The sequence below is a fragment of the Trichosurus vulpecula genome, chromosome X (assembly GCF_011100635.1).
Source record: "Trichosurus vulpecula isolate mTriVul1 chromosome X, mTriVul1.pri, whole genome shotgun sequence".
Taxonomy (NCBI): domain Eukaryota; kingdom Metazoa; phylum Chordata; class Mammalia; order Diprotodontia; family Phalangeridae; genus Trichosurus; species Trichosurus vulpecula.
The window spans coordinates 4065320-4087666 of NC_050582.1; the positions used below are offsets into that span (position 1 = coordinate 4065320).

The following is a 22347-nucleotide window of genomic DNA, read 5'->3' on the forward strand; positions in this document are numbered from 1 at the left end:
CTTTATTCTCTTCACTTCTGGTTTCTCTTCCAAGTCACTCTCTGCTCAGTCTCCGTTGTTGTCCCCTACCAAGCATAGGTCCAAAGTTGTCTCCTTAGCGAGTCTTTCCATCTCGGACCCCATGTTGAGGGCTCTGAGCCCAGGAGCCATAACAAGAGGGAAGCACAGAGGCCACAGTGCTCAGGCCTTCTACCCTCATTGCTGAGAGGCAGGGCCTCTGCCTTTCTCCAAGCCCTCTTTTTCAAATATCCCAGCAAAGGTCTTCTCATTTGTTTTTGCTAGACTGCTCTGTCTTCTCTCCTACTCCAGATGGGAAGATGCTCCAATAAAAACCCTGGGCAGCTCATTGGCTCCAAGGTGAAGTTGGTGTTCCTACATCACTTTAGGGCCCTTGTGAACAGCAGCAGTAGCACTGTGCAGGAGGGAGGGGGGAATCTGGGGAGGGAAGGGAAATAGGAAGAGGGGAAGCTTGGTAGGGTGAAAGAGGGGTAGCGGACCCCCGGTAAGACAGCTGGAACCCATGTTTTGGAAAGGACTTGAAACATCTCCTATGTCCTGATAATAATGACCCCCAACAGGCTCCATTCTCATGACAATGTTCAAAGTGTAACTTCATCATCTCACTCCTCAGAAGCCCAGGAACCAGGGCACCAAGTGCCTGCTGGTTTATTTTTAGCCTTGATATCATTCCCCCCCCCTCCCATCCTGGAGGGAGCCCAGACGGGCTTATTTAAGACCACACCATGATGCTGTGAAACTCGTGGGTGCCCTGGAGACCCTACCATGTGCTAGAGAGGGGGAAGAGAGAATAGCCCAGATTGTAAATCCTGGGTAATGACACTCTCAGCCAAGCAGCCCCATGGCAGCATGGGCACGGCAAAGGGACCCTGCCTCTTGTTTCGCCAAGGATCCAAAAGCCTGTTCCAGAGGGTTCACTAAGATGGCCACGAGTGGCAGGCATTGACAACTCCCTAAGTGGCCCCAAATCCAATCTCTCTGAACAATCGATTCTACAAAGGGACACTCATTTGTCCAAATGCCAGTGGAATGAGTGAGGCCTCTTTGCCCTGCAGCTTCTCCCTAGATGAGGACAGAAGGCTGTCTGGAATGGTAACAGATATTTCCTGAGCAGGAGCCCTGCCTCTTTCCCTTGAATCTCTCACAGTTAGCAGTCAGCCACCACCCCCCGCCCCATGATGCTTTGGTCCTAGACTGTTCGGTAGCTATCTTCTGAGTATCGGACCCATTTCTCAAACTCCTTAAGGTGTATAGAATGCTTTCCTCCCAACAACCCTGGGAAGGAGGAAGGGAACAGAAGATGCGCTGATGAGGAAACTGAGGCAGAGAGAATGGAGACTTTTTAAGTGGTGCAACTTGTCCATAGTCCCATGGCCAGCATGCATCAGGGCTGGGCCTGTAAGTCCTGGGGGCTTTGCATGCTACACTGACCTGCTCCTTAATCGCTTTCCAACTGTCTGTGTGGCCCTGGAGGGAAGCAGAATAGTGGCCAGGCTGGGGTCAGGAGGAGAGTCCATGCTGGCGGACTTCTCTTGTAGGCATGTGAAAGGGAAATCCTAGCTGCAAAATGCATCTCCAGCCACCTTGGAACAAAGCTGCTAAAGCGTAAAATCCCTTCCAGAGCTCAGAAAGCAATCCTCTTAAAGCAAGCTCCCCAGACCCATTTCCAATTCAAATGGAGGCTCAGGGCCTTTGTCGGGATCTCCAAGGGATTCAGGAGAATTGTAAAATGGCAGGACTGCAATCAGGATTCTCAGAAATCACCTAGCTCAAGCTACCCTTATTTTCCCCACGTGGAAACTGAGGCACAGGGAGGGGACCACAGTGAGTGAGTGGCAGGACTGGGATTCCAATGCAGGCCTCCTGACTGCCAGAGTAGCACCCCACCCTCCATCTTCCTTCTCAGCCCCTGCTGCTCTTAAGCTTCTACTGCCTGATGGAGGAACTCAGGAAGCCAGTACACTGACCTCCCTCGGAATCAGCTAGAATGCATCCAGCCCACTCTGGATTGTGTCTATCTGGAGTGAGTCCTGAGTGGGCAGAGTCATTGCTTAGCAATTGGCCTGTGGGGGCAAGAAGTCTCATCAGGGAAGCTGCCCCATGGCAGGACTGCGGTGCAAGAATGTTGTTGGGCAGGATGGGGGAGGAGCTCCAAGGGCCTGGCTATGGGGCTTCAGGATCTCTGGGCCTTAGTTTCCTCGTGCATCGAAGCAGGAAGCTATACTTTATGAGTTCCAGGATCTCTTACAGCTCTAGGTCTGTGATCCAACAAGAAAGGATGTTTGTGCCGACCACATAGGAATAATGGTTTGTAAGTACTCAGGGACTTATTGATGGGTTTTGGTGGAGGAATTTTGGGGGATTGGAGGAAAGGGAACCCTTGGAGGCCTGGACACCCCAGAGGGAAGGTGGGAAGAAGAAAAGGGTGAAAGTTGTAAAGCTAATATCCCATACCAACCCATCCTAGCCCCCTGGCTTTGGGCAAGTGAAAAGGAAAGAGAAAGGTACGCTAAGGCTAAGACTTGGGGGTTGGGGCAGGGGCTGGACTTCCTTCCCAGCCATCCCCTTCCCTACCCCCAGCACCCCAAGAGACTAGAAGCTATGGACTGGCTCAGGGGTGGAGGCAATGCTCCAGTTCCATGGTGTAGGAATTCACGATGGGCTTGGGAAGCCTTCCAGCAAAGCAGGAGAGCCAGGTGCAGATGAGCATGGCCACCGCAGCTCCGCCCCCAGTGCAGTAGTATGCCCAACCAAGCTGGCAGGTACCTGGGGGAAGAAGAAGCAGAAATGGGCAAAAGGGGCACAAAGTTGGGAGCTAGCCTCCTCTCACTGGCCATATCTAGCCTGGCCTGCACGAGCCTGGCTCCTTTGCCAATCCAGCTGCTGGTCTAGGCCTGGGCTCAGGACCCTTCATGGTGTACAGCGGAAGGCTGAGGGGCCGCTTGGCTGGCCAGGGACTATTCACAAATGAAGTCCCAGCCCCTGGTCAGTCACCCTGAAAGCTGGACAAGAATTCAAAGAAGAAATCAATACTGACAGCCCCAGACAAGCCACTCTCACATCCTCCCCATTGTCCCTCCCATCTCCTAGCCATCTTCCCCCACAGTTCCCAAAATCATCTTCCTAAGACACAGGTTGAACTCAGTCCCTCCTGTTCTCCAAATCTTCAATGGCTCCCTTTTGCCTCTGGGACAAAACCCTCAACTCCTCATCAAAGAAGGCCCTTCCCCGCAGGTGGGCCCCAATCTTCCTTTCTAGCTTCATTTTCCTTTGCTCCCTTCACTTATTCTCCATTCCAGGCAAGGTTGCCCTCATCTTGGTCTGCCCTTTCTATGTCCTCCAAGAGGCCCTGCTAACCCTCTGCCCATCCTCCAAGCTCAGAGTTTGCAGAACAAGAGATAGAGAGCTGAAGAGGACCTAAAGCACATCTAAGCCAACTTCCTCTCCATTTTATAGATGAGGAAACTGAGGCTAGGAGAGGTGAAGTCATAGGCCCCAATTCTCATAGCCAGCCAATGGCAGAGCTAGAATTTGAACCCGGGCTCCCTAACTCACCGTGGTCCAGGGCAGGGAGCACTGGGGCAAGATCCAGAAGACCTGGATTCTTTTTCCCATACTCACTATGTGGGGGTTGGGGCAGGGGCTGGACTTCTTTCCCAGCCATCCCCTTCCCTTGGGGGCAAGGCCCTTTAATCTGTCTGGGCCTCAGTTTCTTCATCTATGATCTTTTAGGGTCCCCAAATCTATGATCCAATAAAGGTCCCATAATCTCCCAGAGTCTTTTGTCTGGGTATGGCCTTTGCATCCCCCACCCCCAGTCACAATCTATGCCCATAACAGACTTAATTATGTACCTTTCAGATTCTTCCCAACCCCCCACAAGACTGGAAACTCCTTGAGAGATGGACAATATCATGTCGACCTTGGGATCTTCAGCACTAGCAATGGAGCTTCCCACCCACTGGGTGCTTACTAAGTGTTTGCTGCTGAGTTGGTGGAAAATGGGCTCACACTCCTCTTCCCTCCCTTTGGTTTTATTGTCCCCAGCACCTTGGTACAGTGCTTTACTTTGGGAGGCCCCTGAGATACCAGAAAAATGGAAGGATTGAGTCAGAGGATCCACATTCAAATCTCTCTCTGTCTCTGTCTCTCTCTCTCTTTATATATGTATATGTATACATATGCATACATTCATACATACAGATATACGTATATACACATATACACATACACACACACACATACACATATATAAAATCTCTTTATCTAGGTTAGGCTGGCCCCCCAGCCTGTAGGCCACCCCTCCAACTGCCCAGGCTAATCTTTGCATGCACAGGGTCCAAGCACTTCAGCGTCCTGCTCCCTCCTGGCCCAGAGGCCTTGGGCAGCCCAACCATCACTTGTCAGGTCAGCCCCTTGTTAAAGCAGACAGGATGTTTCTATTATAGAAGTGCACCTTGGGACCAGGGAATGACTTGTTTTTCTAAATGAACAGAATAAATGCATAAAGTGCCATTACCCCAAAGCCCTCGGCAGAAAGAAAGCTGCTGACTAGTGGGAGACAGTGCCTGGAGCAGTGAGCTGCCAAGGACCCCCGCTATTGCATCCCTGGGGCCTGCGCTGGCTCCTGCTCTTGCCTGAGGGTATGCTGGACCTCCTCTTCCCCCAGGCGCCCAACTGAGTAATCTCTAAGGCTCAGGTTGTGGGCTAGAAGGCTGATGTGGGGGAGGGTAGCTACAGTCCCTCATCTGCTCAGGGCCTGCCCCACCCCCTGCTAGAGGGACCAGGAGGCAAACAGGAGCTCCGAAGATCAAAGGGAAATGGATTGCAGAGGATGGGGTGGATTCAGCACAGCCCAAGGGAAAGTATTCAGAATCATCAGATCAGAGCATCAGGAGCTAGAAGAGACCTTAAAGGCCCTTTCGATCTACGTGCCCATTTTACTGCATGGAAAACTGAGGTGCTGAGAGTGGAAGGGAACTTGGAGATCATCTAGTTCTAGCGTTTCATTGCTGAGAAAGGAAGACTGAGGCCCAGAGAGGCCCTGTTCCATGTCACTTGCCAAGTCTTCCCCTTTCTACTTTCCCATCATCTCTACCCAGTTCAGTCCCTCGGGACCTCTGGCCAGCCTCTTGCGACAGCCTCATCCATTACCGATGTCTCTCCTGCCTCCGACCTGTCCTTCCACTACTGGCAAATGGATATTCTAGTAGCCCTGGGTTCGAATCCTGCCTCCCTGGGTCTCCTCTGGACTAGATGGCCCTGGAGCTCTCCTCCAGCTCTCATGATAACATGATGAGGAGGAGGAGGAGGGGAAGGATGACAATGACAATGAGGAAAACAGTAGATGGAATTTTGGGAGCATTTTAAGGTTTGGAATCCTGGAAGGGACCCTGGGGGTAGGCGCCATTATTCTCCCCATCTTATAGAAGAGCAGCCTGAAGCCAAGAAAGAGGATGTGACTGCCCTGAGTCTGACAGCTTGGTCAGTTTCTGAGATAGGATTTGAATTCAGGTCTTTCTGACTCCCAAGTCCGAAGCTCTTTCAAAGACACCGCTTAGCTGCCTCTAAGGATCCTTATAGGATCTGGGAACACAGACCTATTGAAAAGTCTTCAGCAGCTCCCTCTCGCCACTCAAATAAAACACCAAATAGCCCAGCAGTTCAAGCCTTCCCCTGCCTTTCCAAACTGATGTCATTTTGCTCCTCCTCATGCACTCTGCATCTGAGCCAAACAAGCTGTTCCCTATTGACAGAATCCCAGGTTCATCAAATCACAGGACCTCACCTCAGTGATCATCTCTCCGAGCCAACCCATTAGGTTGAAGGAGTCCATCCTAGAACATGGCCACCGAGTGGTTGTCTAGACTCTTCTTGAGGACCTCCAAGGATGGGGAGTCCAAGTACCCTTCCAGGCAGCCCACACCACTTTGGGATGACTCAAGTAGTGAGGAAATTCTTCCTGACATCAAGCCTCAAAGGGCCCCTTGGCCACTTCCCCCCATCGCTCCTCCAGGTTCAACACTCTGGAGGGAAACCACACATCTGCTCCCTCCTTCACATGGCTGCCCTTCATACACCCAAGCCAGCCCTTACAAAGGCAGAAGACAGAGTGACTGTCCAGGAACTGCCACCCCAGGAAAGCGCTAGCTCATTTGGCTGCCACATCACACTGCTCATTAAGCATTGAGCTTGAAGTCCACTGAAAGCCCCCATATTCTTTTCAGAACTGCTGCCCCCCACTTATACTTGTGAAGTCATACACAAAAACGACTTTCTGTTTATCCCTACTGAATTCCATCTTATTAGATTTAGCCCAGAGCTCAAGCCTGGCAAGATCTTTGGGATTCAGACTGTCATCCAGGGGCTTGGCTCCCACCTTTGTGTCATCTGCAAATTTGATGAGCAGGTCATCCATGTCTTCATCCAAGTCACTGATGGAAATGATCCTCAGGACCTTCTACAGGAGACCTCCTGCCAGATGGATGAAGGACCGAACCCAACTGCCCTTTGACTTTGGCCTTCCAACCAGTTTTGAATCCATGTGATTTTTCATCTTCTACCTCTGCATTCTTTGTCTTAGAATTCCCAAGCTTCTTTGGAATCAGTTGCTCGGGTACTATTTCTACCAAGAGGCCTTTTCTGATAACCTTTTGGTATTAGTACAAGCTTCCTCTTAAAATTACTTGGTATTTATTTATCAAGGCAATCAAAAGGTCTTTACCAAGTGTCTACTTAGCCAGCCTCTGTGCTAGGCCCCAGAGATACAAACACAACGAATGAAACAGTTCTTGCCCTCAAGGTTATAGTCTATGGAGGAGACATCAAGTGCTAGTATACGTATATATGGAAGAGATGCAAAGAAATATAAGTTAACTAAGGAGAGGGGGAGAGAAGGAGGGAGAGAGGGCACCAGCAGTGGGGTAAGGGGGTCAAGAAAGATTTCACGTAGAGAGTAGTGCTGAAAAGACGAGAGAGAGTCTATGAGGCAGAGAGGTAAAGAAGGAGTGAATTCCAGACATAGGGAACAGCCACTGCAAAGGCATAGTGATGGGAGATTGAGTGACATGTATGGAATGGAGAAAAGGCCAGTTTGGTGAGATCACAGAGTGTGGGAAGGGGAAGATAGGTTGGGGCCAGGTGGCAAAGGGCTTTAAAGGCTGAGTGGGAACTGAGACCTGATCCTTGAAGATTGATTAATTGCAAGAAGAATTCTTTTAGAGGAGCTCGACTGAGAAATGGAGGAGAGAGAAAGGATGAGGCTTGAGAAGGCAAAAGGGTCTAATGCAGGCTTTTGAGGAACCACATGGGGGAGAAATTGGAGCTTCGAAAGGAGAGGATGGGTAGGGATTCGATCTGCTGGAGAAGAATGAAGGGGATGGGAGCGAGAGCACCTCTAGAGGAAGGATTGGCCTTAGCAAGGATAAGGGTCATTGGGAAGAAGGAAGAGAGAATTGGGGGTGCGGTAAGACATGTGGAGATGAAGAAGAGAGGAGGGGAGGAGCTCCCACCAAATGCCATCTACTCAGCAGAGGTACCTGTATTTAGGTTGTATTCCCATGTCAAATGGAAGCTCCTTGAGGGCAGGGATTGTGTCCCCTTTGTCCCTAGTGCCCTGTACCTGGCCCAAGGAAAGCCCAAATCACCCAGGGAATTAAGGAGCAGTGCCACAGCTTCAACCCAAGCCCTCTGACTCCCAATCATAGAATCAGACAATTAGAGATGGATAGTATGTTTGAAGTCATCGATCCAACCCCGTCATTTTACAGATACGGAAACTGAGAACCAGAGAGCAAAAGAGACTTTGCTAAGGTCACACAGCTAGGGAGGGGTAGAGCCCTGTCCTCTGCCTGCAAAGGCAGCCCTTTTTCCATTGAACCACATCGTCTCTTCCAGGGTGGGGGCAGAAAGGAGGAAAAAGAGAGAGAGACAGAGACAGAGACAAAGAGACACAGAGAGAGAGACAGAGAGAAGGGGAAGGATAGGAAAAGAGGAGGGGGAGGAGGGGAGGAGGGAGGGAGGGAGAGAGGGAGAGAAGGAGAGAGAGAGTGAGTGAGAGAGAGACAGACAGAGACAGAGAGAGAGACAGAGATAGACAGAAACACAAAGAGAGAGAGAGAGAAAGAGAGAGAGACAGAGAAAGAGACAAAGAGACACACAGAGAGAGACAAAGAGAAGGGTAGGGATAGGAAAAGAGGAGGGGGAGGAGGGAGGGAGAGAGAGAGAGACAGAGAGAGAGAGAGACAGAGAGAGAGAGACAGAGAGAGAGAGAGAGAGAGAGAGAGACAGAAGAGAGAGAGAGAGAGACAGAGAAAGAGACAAACAGACACACAGAGAGAGACAAAGAGAAGGGGAGGGATAGGAAAAGAGGAGGGGGAGGAGGGAGGGAGGGAGGGAGGGAGAGAGAGAGAGAGAGAGACAGAGACAGAGAGAGAGACAGAGATAGACAGAAACACAAAGAGAGAGAGAGAGAGAGAAAGAGAGAGAGACAGAGAAAGAGACAAAGAGACACAGAGAGAGAGACAAAGAGAAGGGTAGGGATAGGAAAAGAGGAGGGGGAGGAGGGAGGGAGGGAGAGAGAGAGAGAGACAGAGACAGAGAGAGAGAGAGAGAGAGAGAGAGAGAGAGAGAGAGAGAGAGAAGAGAGAGAAAGAGAGAGAGACAGAGAAAGAGACAAACAGACACACAGAGAGAGACAAAGAGAAGGGGAGGGATAGGAAAAGAGGAGGGGGAGGAGGGAGGGAGGGAGGGAGAGAGAGAGACAGAGACAGAGAGAGAGACAGAGATAGACAGAAACACAAAGAGAGAGAGAGAGAGACAGAGACAGAAACAGAGAGACAGAGAGAAACAGAGAGATCCTAAAAGGAAAAGCAACCAGGATACCTTGCTTCTAGTCCTCTAGCCCTCCACTACCTGGGTTACCTTGGGCAAATCATTCAACATTTCTAGGCCTCAGTTACTTTTTTCTGTAAAATGGGGACAACAAGAAGCAGGAAGCAGAGCTCAATGGTCTCTTGTGTCCTCTGCTAACCAGAAAATGCTAGGACATCTTAAAATATATGGACAGAATGCAGTCTCTGTTCAGCCTCAGATGGTTTAAAGACATTGGCTGGGCACCTTGCTCTTGGGCAGAACAGTGTGACCTCAGCATTGCGTCATTCCTGACCCTCAGTGCCCACACCAGACTCTCTCAAGAGCCACATTCCTGGCAAGTGGAAGAGAAGCTGGAGGGAAAGGAGCAGAGAAGGGTGTTTGGGACAACAAGCCTTGGCCATGGTGGCTGCAGGGCCCGACGGAGGCCCATGCCAACCTCATCCTTTTCTGCTCTGTGCTAGCTTGCTGTGTCATCTCTAACACCCGATCTGTGAGTCATTCTATTCCAGTGTGGAATTTGCTGTGACAAGATCCCTCATAAAAGTTATTAAATCATCACTCGGCAACAGGGCTGACATTTAAATCAGACACTTTGCTTTTATTCCAAGTTGCAAATCCAATTGGTTTGGAGCCTGACTCTGTTTCCTTAGATTTGGCATTAAATTTGCTATACAGAACCAGTGTTTGATTTGGGGTCTCATCACAGGGACCTCAGATGGTACTGGCTCTGGGCTCAAGACCATTCTCCAAATCCCTGAGGGTTGCTGTGAGCCACTGGGCTGAGTTTGAACAGAACTAGGGCATGAGACAGGGGCATGCGGGGGTGGGGGAGACTGAAGGGATGGGCAGGGGGAAAGGGGTGCTCCTTTGGGATGAGCCTGCTGGGCCTGCTGGGCCTGTGGGGAGAGCCAGCCCCGAAGTAGAGCAGGTTCAAGGTCCATGCAAGGCATGACTTGACTCCATCCCTTCATGTGCAATCTAGCCATCTATCCATCTCTATATCTATCTATTCATGATACCGGGTATTCAGGCAATCAATAAGCATTTATGAAGTGCCTGCTGTGTGCCAGGCACTGTGCTCAGCACTGAGGCTATAAGGACATGACTGAAACAGACACAGCCCACAAGGACCTTACATTCCAGCATAGGAGACAGTATGTATATATGGCTAGGTGCATGTAAGATGTGTTCAGAGTAGCTGGATAGTAATCTGAGAGGGAAAGGCCCAAGCAGCTGGGGAGGCCAGAGAAATGCCTCCTGCAAAAGGAAACATTGGAGCTGTGTCTTAAAGGAAGGCAAGGGTTCTAAGAGGCAGAGGGAAGGAGGGAAGAGAAGAAACAGTGGCCCCTGTGGGTACTTGGAAAGATACAAGTGGTGAAGATACATTTAGACTAAGAACCCCCCTTCTGGTTGGGGCCAGACTCATTGCTGACATGACTGAGAGAGACAGGAGGAGAGTGGGAGAGAGACAAACAGAGAAGGGGGAAGAGACGGAGAGAGGGACAGAGACAGAGAGAGACAGAGAGAAAGGGGAGAGCGAGAAAGACAGAGACAGAGAGATAGAGAGACAGAGAGAGGAGATCGGGAAAAAGAGACAGAGAGGAGAGTGGGAGAGACAGAGAAGGGGGAGGAGAGGGAGAGGGAGAGAGACAGAGAGAGAAAGACAGGGAAAGACAGAGACAGAGAGAGACAGAGACAGAGAAAGGAGAGTGGGAGAGACAGAGACAGAGAAGGAGAAGAAGAGGGAGAGGGAGGGAAGGAGGAAGAGAGAGGGGGAGAGAGAGAGAAAGAGAGGAGAGAGAGAGAGAGAGAGAGAGAGAGAGAGAGAGAGAGACAGAGACAGAGACAGAGACATAAGCATGTGAGAGAGGTTACTCTCTGAGAGGGAAGCTGGGGAAGCCAGGATGTGGGAAGAGAAGCCCTGAATGGTGCCATTCAAGGCAGAATTTGGAAATAGCTTGGGAAGAAAGCGATGAAGAAGGTTGAGGGGCAGAGCCAGCACAGAGGAGCCAAACATAAGCTTGTGCATGTGGGACATTTTCAGTTCTAGGAACTTCACTGAGGATATATATGACAGCTCCAAGTTATCAGCACGTTGGGAGTTGGGTGGCAGCAAGAAGAGCAGTTTGGACATGGGCCTCGGGCAGTGACTGAGGTTGCTGAGAGCCCCAAGCAAGGCTTATCCTCCAAGACAAGAGATCCTGAGCCGATGATCGGTGCTACATAAAGAGAAAGCTCACTGGTATGGAGATCCAAGCTCTCAGCCAGCCAGGGCCAAGTAGTTGCAGAGACGTACATGCTGCTTATCTAGAAGCTGTAGCTTGAAATGGCCCAAAGGTGGGCCCTTCTACTGTAGATACTGTGGGGAGGAGGGTCGCATTGGCAGCCCTAGGAAAAGGTGAGTAATCTCATGAGTCTAGGCCTGGGGAGGGGGAACCTGCGGGCTCAAGGTCACACATGGCCCTCTAGGTCCTCGGATGCAGCCTTTTGACTGAGTCCAGGTTTTACAGAACAAATCCTTTTCTGAAGGGGTTTTGTTCTGTGAAGTTTGGATTCAGTCAGAGGGCCGCACTTGAGGACCAAGAGGGCCACATGCGGTCTCCAGGCTCTGGGTTCCCTACCCCTGGTCTGGGCTCTGAAGGAGAAATCCCCTTAGTTCCCTGGGTGGTGACCCTAGACAGAGGTTCCCAAACAGGGTCCCTTTTGTGTCCAGGGTGTCCTGGGCCTTCTGGCATCACAGGGGCCACAATTACTTCTGAGCTTATGGGTACCAAGTAGTCTTGGGGAGAAACTAGCAGCCCAGGGCAATGAGTTTTCCTTGGAACATGGGCAGGAACAAGAGAAAAAGGCCAAAAGAGAGAAAGGGTGGGGGAAAGGAGGGGAGGGGGCCCAGAACAGGAAGAAGGGAGGTTTTCCTTGAAGAACAGCAGGCAGAATGCTTGTGGGGGCTGGCCATGGGGGGAGGGAGGCAGGATTAGGCCCCTTCCCTGGTTCTTTCCTAATGTGGGCGGAACTTCCTCCAACAGCCGCCTGGCCCCCTGCCCACCCCCTAGCTGAGCTTACAGAGTCATGTGCCAGCCCCTTCCCTCTCTTGGGGGACCCATCTTCCAGGAGAGCTCTTGCTGAAAAGGAGGCTTCATTGCCTCCCCTAGATAGGCATCTCCAAAGGAAAATGCCAAGGAAGTCTAAAGTCATGGCCAAGGGCCCCGGGCCACAACAGGAGGGTAGCTGGAAGCCCGGGAACAAGAGCCTAGAATCTGCTGCTCAATTGGGAGGCAAAGGATGTGCTACTTCCTCCCAGTGTGACTGTGGCCAAGTCCTTTCACTTCTCTGGTCTTGGCTTCCCCTTCTGTTAAATGAGATGGTTGGACAGGGGTCTCAAAGGTCCCTTATGCCTTGTGTCTGGGAGACATTCTGAATGTGGCCCCCAGGGCAGTCAGGGCTGTCCCAAGGGCCTCTTCCCTGTACTCTGGGTTTGGGGAGTACCACAGAAACTTGGGGCTTGGGGTACGTAGGTGGTGCCATAGTGCACAGAGTGCAGGGCCTGGAGTTAGGAAGCCCTGAGTTCAAGTCTGAACACAGACATTTACTAGCTGTGTGACCCTGGGCAAGTCACTTAACTCTGTTTGCCTCAGTTTCCTTATCTGTAAAATGAGCTGGGGAAGGAAATAGTGAATCCCTCTAGGATCTCTGCCAAGAAATCATCAAATGAGGTCATGAAGCATCTGACATGATTAAAACAACTAAACAATAAACGGCAGCAGCTTGGGGCTTTAGCACATGCTCAGCTAGTAAAATGAAGGGGTACAACACTGCCAGCCTCCTCTCATAGCCCCCAAACTGCAGGCCACCCACTGAGGGTGGGGTCAGATGCCAATGCTGAGCAAAACAGCCCTTAACGGCTCATATGGCACCAGATTTGGAGGCAGGCAAGACCTAGTTTTGGCTCCCAGCTCTAGCTGTGTGAACCTGGACAGGTCAATTCCCCTTTGGAAGTCTCAGTTTCTTTGTCTGTCACATGGGGCTAATAATAAACACTTCACAAAGAGCATACAGTCCTTAGAAGGCGAAAGAAACTTTTGTCATGGGCCCGTGTCTAAGTGCTAGGTCAGCAGTGAGGGTCTGCACCCATCTGGGACTAACTTTGATCACGGCTATGAGTGTAACCTGGTGATGCTTTGGTGACTGTGTGAGCTCCAAGACTCTAACGAGGAAGAGGAGGGAACTGCCTCTTGATCTCCTAGCCCTTGGGCTTGGCTGTTCTCCTCAGCCACCTCGCTGGCCTGGCCTTCGTCCCCCCAGTGAAGCCGCACAGCTCCCTGTGGGAAGGCAGCACCTATTACTGTTCCTTTCCTAGCCCCAAAGGCAACCCCTCTTTTTTTCTTTTTAACAAATAGAGAAACTGAGGCTCTGAGAAAGGAAGCAAGTCACCAGATATGACATAGTTAGTGATAGGCCATAGGCCAAACCCCAGGCCTAGAACTCAAGGCCCTGGGCCCAGATTTGCAGTCCAGTCTGTTTTCCAAGGAATTCTGGGATCTTTTGCAAGCTGACCAAGGCATCCCACTAGGGAAGGAAGGCAAGAGGGGAGGAGGCCCTCCCCAGGGGCAGGGTGGAAGTGGGGGAGGCAGGAGGACTGGCTTTGATCTGCCGGCAGAAGCCGGGGAAGGGAGGCTGCAAGGCTGTCTTTGTTGCCACCATGTGGCTGCTGACTGAGATACAAGCTGTCCCTGGAGCAGCTCTGCTCCCCAGAGCTGGCAGCATCCTGAGAGCCCACAAGGTCCGAACCCCATTGGAGAAGGGACCTGCCCAAGGGTACCCAAGGAGTCTGGGGCATGAGGAAGGGCAGGAGCCAGGGTTCCTGCCTCCCCCTCCTTCCAGGGCCTGCTGAGGGAGGGCTGCCACCCTGGGGATGTGGCTCTTGCTTACAGTCTCCCAGCACCCTGCATGACCACAAAGGATATGCTGGACATCACAAGAGGGAAAGCCTGGAGACTGAGCACTCAGGAAGGCCAAGACTCAACAAAGGGCCACAGAAGGGTTCAGTCGGCCAGTGGGCTGGCAAATGATGAGGAGACAGGGCCAACCTCAAGAGTGGGGATATGCAGCCTACAAGCATCTAGGAAGTGGCTGTTCTGGCCATCACCAAGGGGAGCCTGGAAAGGCTGACACCCTCCCTCCCTCTGGGCAGGCAAGCTAGGGGCCTGCTCTGTGTGTAGGTCAGAATCCGAGCCACAGAGCTAGATCTGAGGGACCCTGGAGAGCAACAGGAACAACACACTCACACAAGAGGAGGAGAGGGCAGAAGCAGTGGGCCAAGTGGCAGACTGGGACTTTGCATACCCATGGATACTCTCTCAGATACCCAAGTCCCCAGGTCCTCAACGTCCTCACTTCCCAAGACCTAGTTCTCCACTCTTCCCCTAATGCTGTTCTTTATCCTCACTGTGACCTTCATCGTCTTGACTCCTTGGGGCATCAGCCCTCCCCTGGCGAGACTCTCCTCCCTTCTCTAGTTGGGCTGCTTGGTGACGCAGCTCAGCTCAACACCGCCCTCTCCTTTAGAATCCCTGGGCCCCTCTGCTCATTGCTTACCATGCCTCGCCAAGCTCCACCCCTTCATCTGCCATGTTTGCTCCTCATGAGTGGAGCAGGAGAAAAATCACCAAACTGCTGACTGGACCCGCTACAAATATGTCACCTATTCTCTGCCGGGCCCTCCTATGGCACCTTCTCCTGAATCTCCCGGTGTCTGAACTCGAGCTTACAAAGCTCCTTAGAGCCTCTCATGGCCCTCCTCCTCTCCCGGCACTCAGGCATCTTCCTGCCTCTTCCACCATGCCACCGCCAAAGCCAAGCCAAAGCCCCTCCATGTATCCTCAAGCCCCTGCCCTGCCCTCCCATCCTCTCCATGGCCCCTTTTTCACATCTTGACTCTCTGATCTTCAGTCTTTCCCTAAACACCCACCTTCTACAGGAAGCCTTCCCCAACCCCTCTTAAATTGTCAGGCCTTCCTCTGTTAATTCTTCCCTATTATCTCTTTTGATCTCATCAACTCCCAAAGGATTCAATGGCCATTTCTAGGCAGGTGATTCCGAGATTTACATAGATCAACCCTAATCTCTCTCCTGAATTTCAGTCTTATATCACCCACTCACTGCTTTTTGGACCCCTCAAATTGGATGTCCTATATGGCATCTCAAATTCCACCCAACTCTTGGTCTTTCCCCCAAATCCTCCCTCCTTCCTGATGTCCTTCTTACTGTCAAGGCCCCCCCCCAGCTCTCCTTCCCTCCCCCCCTCCCTCCTGTCCCCCTCTTCTGCCACACTGAGGCCTCTGGGGCTCCTCTTACCTAAGTGAAACTGACTGGAGGAGTTCCCACATGTCTGCATCACCTCAGGGCTGTTCCAGCCTAGGGGATACAAGGCGCAGCCTGCACCAATAAGCAGACCTAGGACAAAAACAGACATAGTGGGCAATGGGTTGAAAAGCCCCAGCTCCAGCCCACCTCCTCAAGGAGGCCCTCCCTGATCACTCCCAGGCACACTGTTCTTTCCTTTTTTGGAACCGCCATAGTCTCAGTCATGAAGACCATGAAAATAGCCAACGTGGTGATCTAAACAGAGCCCAGTGAGCAATGGAGGCCACTGAGGAGGGAAGCCGCTTGTTAGCAAGATCCGGCCAGCCCTCTGCCTCAACAGGAATCCAGCTTTGTCACCCAAAGGCAGTCACTGGTTCAAATGGCAAGGACGCTGTGGGGAGCACCAGCTCTGGCTCAGCCAAGCACCCCAGGGAGTGTCCACTCACAGCATCGTTCTCCTTGAGAATATGTTTCTCCCATCTTCCCCCACAACCAAGGACTGCTGGGACCTACCAGCAAGTTTGGTTCCTTGGAGCTCTGATGGGGAGTGAGGTACATGTTTGCCTGGCTCATGCAGCCCTCTGCTGTTCAGACAGCTTGGTGAAGCACCAAGGAGGGGAGGCCCAGGCCTCTTCCATGCTCCTCTTTTTCCCAAGGAAGCTCCGTGATCATTTCTTCATGGAAAAGCCTCACTCTCCATTCGGACTGCTCCCTCCGTGAGAGGATCTCAAAGCATCTTCTGAACTATACTGGCATGTACATGAGTTGGCAGCTGATGAGTGTGGAAAAAAGGTGGGGAAACAGGGTAGAAGCTTCTGCAGGAGTTAAGTGCACAGCACCAGGGAGGACTACCTGACGGGAAGGCAGTGAGTGAGTGAGGAAAATGGTGGAGCCTCCTTCATGGGATAGCTTTAAAAATAGATGAGATCCTCACCTGCGACCGACAACTTCATTCTTCTACTGCCTGGAGGATTGGGGGTAGGTCAGAGAGTAACATTCCCACTTCTCTCCAGTGAGAACAAGATCCTAACAACACTGTGAGGTAGGCAGTACAAGCATGAGTATGCCCACTTGACAGATGAGAAAATTGAGGCTCAGAGTGGAGAAGTCACTTGCTCGTGGTCACAGAGCTATGAAGTGTCAGAGCCAGGATCCAAGCTTGGCTCTCCTGACTCCTGAGGCTAAAGCATTTCTGACCCTAGTATGCTACCTTCAAGAAGGGGGCTGTGGTTCACCCACTGGGAGGTCAGAGGCTCTGGGCCAGGCTGCCAAGGTGGACCAAGTCTGGGCTCCTCTGCCTGGTGCCCATGCCTACTATTGTCCCAAAGAGCAGCTCAAACTGGCTAGAAGCCACAGAGAATCAAAGCTGCCTTCTGACTCAGGCCCTGTGCCCAGCTTCTCAGGGAGCAAAGAGGGTGCTGGTCAAGTGCCCTCTAAGACACTGAGCCCAAGGCTAGAAGAGACCACAGTATCCTGGCCAAAGATTTGTTCAAGGTCCCCTTGTACATGAATGGTAGAGTCCTAGGCCCCTTCCAGGGCAGGGTTCAGCTGCCAAAGGCTTGAAATGAAACAGTGACAGGGAGGTTGGCTGTTCCAGGCTTCATTCAGCCTCCTACCTTCCCTTTCCTTCTAACTGTGCCCTAGATCAGAAGGTGCCCAGTTCACCACAAAGGTGATTTGGTGGGAGGGAGGCAGAAACATCCAGGGGAAGGAAGCCAGGGGGAGCCATCTAGAGGGAGAAGGCTGAAGAAAACATGCATTTCCAGCCAGACATCTACCTCATAACTCTCAAGTAATCCCATTATGTTTGTTCAGAGGGGGAGGCCACTACTTCCATGCACATTTAAAAAATTCAAAATGAAGTCCATGGTCAATTATGTGCAAGTGTGTTGGGAATCCATAGCATCCCACACCCTTCCACAAGAGGGTGGAGAACCCAAGCAAGTAAGCCATGGGCTGGAGGCATGCATGCTGGGCCACGTACATGCTGGGCCACGTGCATGCTGGGCCACTGCTACTCTGGCCCACTTTCTTTGGGTGACCTTGGCCAAAGGATTCTATGTTTCCTGGGCTTTCGTCCCAAGGCAAAATGATACACAAAACTAGCTGGACTGTAGGACCCTTTGTGCTAGGGCTGAAAGGGACCTTGGAAACCTACTCATTATACAGACGCTGAGGGCAATTATAGGACTTGTCCAATGGCAAATGCACAGAGCAGGATTCGAACCCAGAGCCTCTGCCTCAAAATCTAGGGTTCTTTCTCCCTTACCATGAGTGTGGCAAGGATGAAGGAAGGATTCCATGGGGCAGAAGTAAGGAGAGGTGGGAAGGAGGAGGGCATGCCAGGCATGGGAACCAACATGGATAAAGGCACAAAGGAGAGATGAATGCCATGTACAGGAAATAGAAAGGAGTCTGGTTTAGTTGGAACACAATGTGTGTGAAGGAGAGTAATGGGAAACAAGTCAGGAAAGCTTTGCATGGAGGGGCAGAAGTGATTACTAGGGAGCCACTGGAGCTTGTCAAGGAGGGGTAGCTGAGTGGAGGCAGAGACCAATTGGGAGGCAATTGTGTTAGTCCTAGGGAGTGAGGCTGGGGTACTGAATTCAAGTGGTGGCTGTGTGAGTGGAGAGGAGGGCATGCAAGTGAGAGATGGCGGAAGGGTTAGCATCAACCAGCTGTGGATTATGGAAGGAGAAGGCAGAATCAAGGCTGACTCCAAGGCTGTGAGCCTGAGAGGCCAGAGGGCCAGTGGGCCCCACAACAGGAACAAGGAAGTTAGGAGGGGAGCTTTGGGGGCAAGAGAATGAGTTCTGATTAAAGCATGTTGAGTTTGACATCCAGCTGGAGGTGTCCAAGAGGGAGTGATGCAGGCCTGTGGCTTAGGAAACTGACCAGGGCTGCAAGTCTACGTGTGGAGATGACAGCTGAAACCTTGGGAACTATTAGACCGCCAAGGGAGAAAGTACAAAAGGTTGGCGTCCTTGACAGAAACAGAGATAGGGATGTTTGGGATGATCTGGGCCCTGGGAAAGCGTACTGTAGCCACATATGGAGCCAAGAGTCCAGAAGGCAAGGCTGCTCAGTAGACCAGAGGCTCATGGCTAGCTTCATGGATCCAAATGGGGGCCTTGGCACAGCTGGAGTAGAGGCCTGCCAAGTCACCCCTCAGACTAGAGCCACATTTAGGATGCTTCTTAAGCCCTTTTACTTGTGGTAGGAGAGGGAGGGTCCTTTACATCACCCAGCCTGTGGCCTACTCTGAGGCAGAGACGCCTCAGGCCAGTCAGGCACTTTCACAGAATGTAGTTGAGCTGCATTTCCTGGCTAGCCTAACAATCAATTGCAGGGGCTGGGACCTGTAAGGACCTCGGGAAACCAGTTTAAATCTGTGCTCCAGAAAAGATAGCAAGACTTTCCCGGGTAGTGCTTTCACAGTTGTTCTTTGGGATTTGTCTTGGCTTCCGAGCTGAAAAGGAGGCCATAGCAGCTGTTGGGGCAGCAGTCCCCAGCTGAGGCCCCACCTGATCAGCTGCTCCCCTCTTCCTTATGGGAGGAGTGGATGGTGGCCACTGATCTGGAAACGAAATGTGCCCCGTATTTGTTTCTCTCCTCCCCTCCCCTCTGCCCTCCAGGGCTGGAGTAGCTCCCTAAGGTGCCTCTCCATGCCATGAGCCCCTGCTGGAGCAGCAGGAGGGATCCATGGGGGTGGGGCAGGGGTATGTGCTAGGGTCACCTTGTCTGGTCTGACTCCGGGCAGGAGCAGCTCCTGACTCCTTCCTGTATTTGGCTCCCATACCTCATCTCCGCGGTCAAGGGCTTGGCAGAGAGAGTGGAGACTGGGTCCTTAATGGATGTTCTCTCTCAGTGGTTTGGGGGCCCATAGACATGAATCTTCCCTGGAAGTAATTGGCTCCTTGGCTGACGTATTTTGGTTAATGCATACACTGCCGAGAAAGTGTAGAACCCAGGACAAAATCAATCTCCCTCAGCTGACCTGGGGGCTGGGGAAGCCCACCTCCTGTCTCTCTAGTGTCTTTATTCCTTGGCACCCTATTGGCTGCCTTCCCACCCAGGAGGAAGCTGGCCTCTGGGGCTTGGGTGGGCAGCCTGTGTCTGGTACCCACATAGTCTTTCCTAAGTGACACCCTGGTGTGCTGCTGTCCCAGGGGGTTCTATCCCCCAGGGCAGTGCCACCCCCACATCTCAGTGAGCCTGGCCAGGTCCACTCCTAGAAAAGGGACATTTTGCAAATGGGGAAGTAGAGGCACAGAGAAAGGAAGGCAAGTACCTCTTCCAAGGAGGCAGCCAAGATATAAGACCAGACTCCCAAGTCTTGGTTCTAAGAAACATGGAGGACAGGAAAGAACCTTGGTCTGAGGCTGGCTCTGCCATGACCCCCATCCTTTCCCTTGTCCACTCGATCCTTCACACAGCTACCAAAATAATCTTATGATCTGGCCGTGCCACTCTTCCCTCACTCAGCTAGCCTTTAGCTAGGATAAAGTACAAGTTCCTAGTGCTGGCATTCAGAGCCCTTCTGAAATGACTGTGGTTTTCCTCTCCGGCCTGTGTGTATTTGGGTGGCTTAGTCCCTTGTCAGATTACCTGGGATTTAACAGCAAGGCAGACCACCTTTGTCAGCCTTGGTTTCCTCACACTGAATTACCTCTTTCCAAGGGGCTGGGAAGAAAGTCCCCTGAAATGTGCCACACCCACCCTCATTTGGATGTGGGAAAGCTTGGTGGGGCTGAAATCTGCAAGAGCTGTGTGACTCTGGCCAAGTCACTTAACTGCTCTCTGGCACCTAGCTGCCAGTGTTGGTGTGAGGATCATATAAGATGATTGGAAAGTGTTTTCTAAACTTTGAAGTGCTGGCTGGTATTACTACTACTGCCTGTACTTTTCCCCCTTCTGTCACCCTCAGCTCAGTGCTTGAGCTGAGCCCTGAGGGAGACTAGGGATCCACAGAGATGAGGCAGAAGTGAGGACCAATGCATGCTGGGCATGGAGGGGAGGGCTCAGGATGAAGATCTTGGATTGGCTGGTTTGGCTAATGAGGATGAGGACGAGGATGATGATGGTGATGGTGATGATGGTGTAATAATACTGGAAAGCTAGGCTTGGGCCAGGTTGGAAAGGGCTTTCACAGCCAAACAGAGGTGAGAGGGAGCCACCGGACTTTAAGCAAGGGAGCCACATGATCACACTTTTGCTTTGGTAAAGTGGGTCCTATTATCATCCCCAGAATAGGGGAACTGAGGTGAAAAGCTTTGTCCAGGCTCATGGAGCAGCACTAGCTGCCCCTCCCCGCCTTCCCGTCCAGGGCAGCCTGGCCCTCAGCTGACAGCCAAGGCCACCCCTGGGGCCACAACCAGGTATGCAAAGGACAGGAAAGAATCCCCCAGGCTTGTATAGGATTCACATGGCGCTGCCTGGGCCCAGTTGGATGGGAGGAGGGTCCCCTGAAGCCTCTCCTCTCTGTTCTTTGTCACCTTCCTGCCTGCGGCCACGGCCACATAGCCAGGGCCCCTTCAGTAGACGAGGAACCCAGGTGAGGCAGGAGATGACAGAGTTCCCAAGCTCATAAACCCAAAGGAGCTAGGCCAAGGCCCTGGGGAAGGCCCAGTAGTGGCCCCCAAACAGGATGAGCCTTCCAAGGAAGGGGGGCGATGGCAGTGCCAATGCTAACAATGATGATATTGCTAACACCACCAGTAACAAGCATAACACTAACAGACATTTACGTAAGGAAGTCTGCAGAGCCCATGCGCTTCCGGCTCTCCTTAGAGGCGCCTAACAAGCCTGTCGGGCAAGGTACAAGATTACTGTCTTCCTTACTTGACCAATGAGGAAGGGGAGGCATAGACTCCAGCCCACTGCAGCTTCCTGACCAAGTTGAGCACTAATCTCTCTAGCAGGCTTTCTCTCTAGAGAGGCCTGGGATGGCTGGAGCAGACCGGAAGGCCCGTTCCCCTCCCCCTCATTTCTCCCCTGGTAGGCTGACATGATGTCTGCAATTCTACCATTTATCTGGCAGCCAAAAGTCATACCTTGGGGTATACGCATTTCTAGGAGATAGACTCTGGGGGATGGTGAAGACTAGGTACCTTCAGAGAAGCAGCAGATGGAGGAGAAGAAGAGCCTGAGGGGGCAGACGCAATGGTGCCTCCATTAACCTGGGCCACCTTCTTCATCTTGCCCTGCCACAGGTGAGACACAGGCCTTGACAGCCCTGCCCCAGCCCACCCACTCCTCGGCACCCAGCCTTACCTCCCACAAACTGGGCTGCTCCCATGCATCGACCCATGATCCTGGAGATGAGCTCATCCATGCAGCAGCCCAGGATGGCCCCCAGTGCCACCAGCAGCAGTAAGGCACAGCCTGTGCCCGTCACCACGGTGCACATCTGCCAAGCCAGGCTGGGGATGGCATTGAAGTTAGCATAGCGGCCACACTCTTCCACCATCACCAGGCTGCGCCCTTCTCCCCGGACAGGGTAGTTACAGCGCCGGAACATGCTGAAAGACACTGGCTTCCCAAGCTGGGAGCCAAAGAGCCAGTAGGGCAGGAAGTAACTGGTGGTGCTGGCCACAGCGGTGAGCAGTGACAGCACAGCCCAGAGGATCCCAACCAGTGTCAGGCTGCCCTTCATGCTTTCATGAACTCTGCCTGCCTGCTGAGGCCTGATTGGGAGGCTGATCCTGATGGCAAACCGGGATCCACTTGGCCTCCTCTTCTGAAGCAGAATTCTGTCTGGTCTCAGGCCTGAGGCCTTCTGTGGCTTCCTCTCCTGTGACTGGTGTGGCAGGGCTGCTTTGAACTGCTGCTGTGATGGGAGAGGACACAACTGTGTTAGTAGCTGCCCTGTCTGCCAGCTCAAATTCAGGGTGTGTGGGGGACAGGCAGACTTTTCAGCAGCCTCAGTCCATCCTAAACCCTCCCATAGTCCAGCTGCAAACCCCTTTTCCAGGCTGATGGAACATTCGCCCCCCCAAGCACTCTCTGTTCCAACCAAACACCTCATCTACCACCTCTGTGGCTGTTCCACATGCCTGTGATGTGCGCCCTTATCACCTTCAGCTCCTCGGC

At 52.2% G+C, this 22347-nt stretch overlaps 1 protein-coding gene across 1 annotated transcript; it reads right to left on the reverse strand.

The window, feature by feature from the left end:
- Nucleotides 1-2563: 2563 nt before the first annotated feature.
- Nucleotides 2564-21910, reverse strand: LHFPL1 (LHFPL tetraspan subfamily member 1). Its single transcript, XM_036740302.1, has 3 exons — nucleotides 21529-21910; nucleotides 15247-15345; nucleotides 2564-2784 (listed from the first exon to the last, which is right to left on the reverse strand). Exons 1-3 carry the CDS (start codon nucleotides 21908-21910, stop codon nucleotides 2630-2632), a joined length of 636 nt encoding a protein of 211 aa, XP_036596197.1. The 3' UTR covers nucleotides 2564-2629.
- Between the last annotated feature and the right edge of the window lie 437 nt (nucleotides 21911-22347).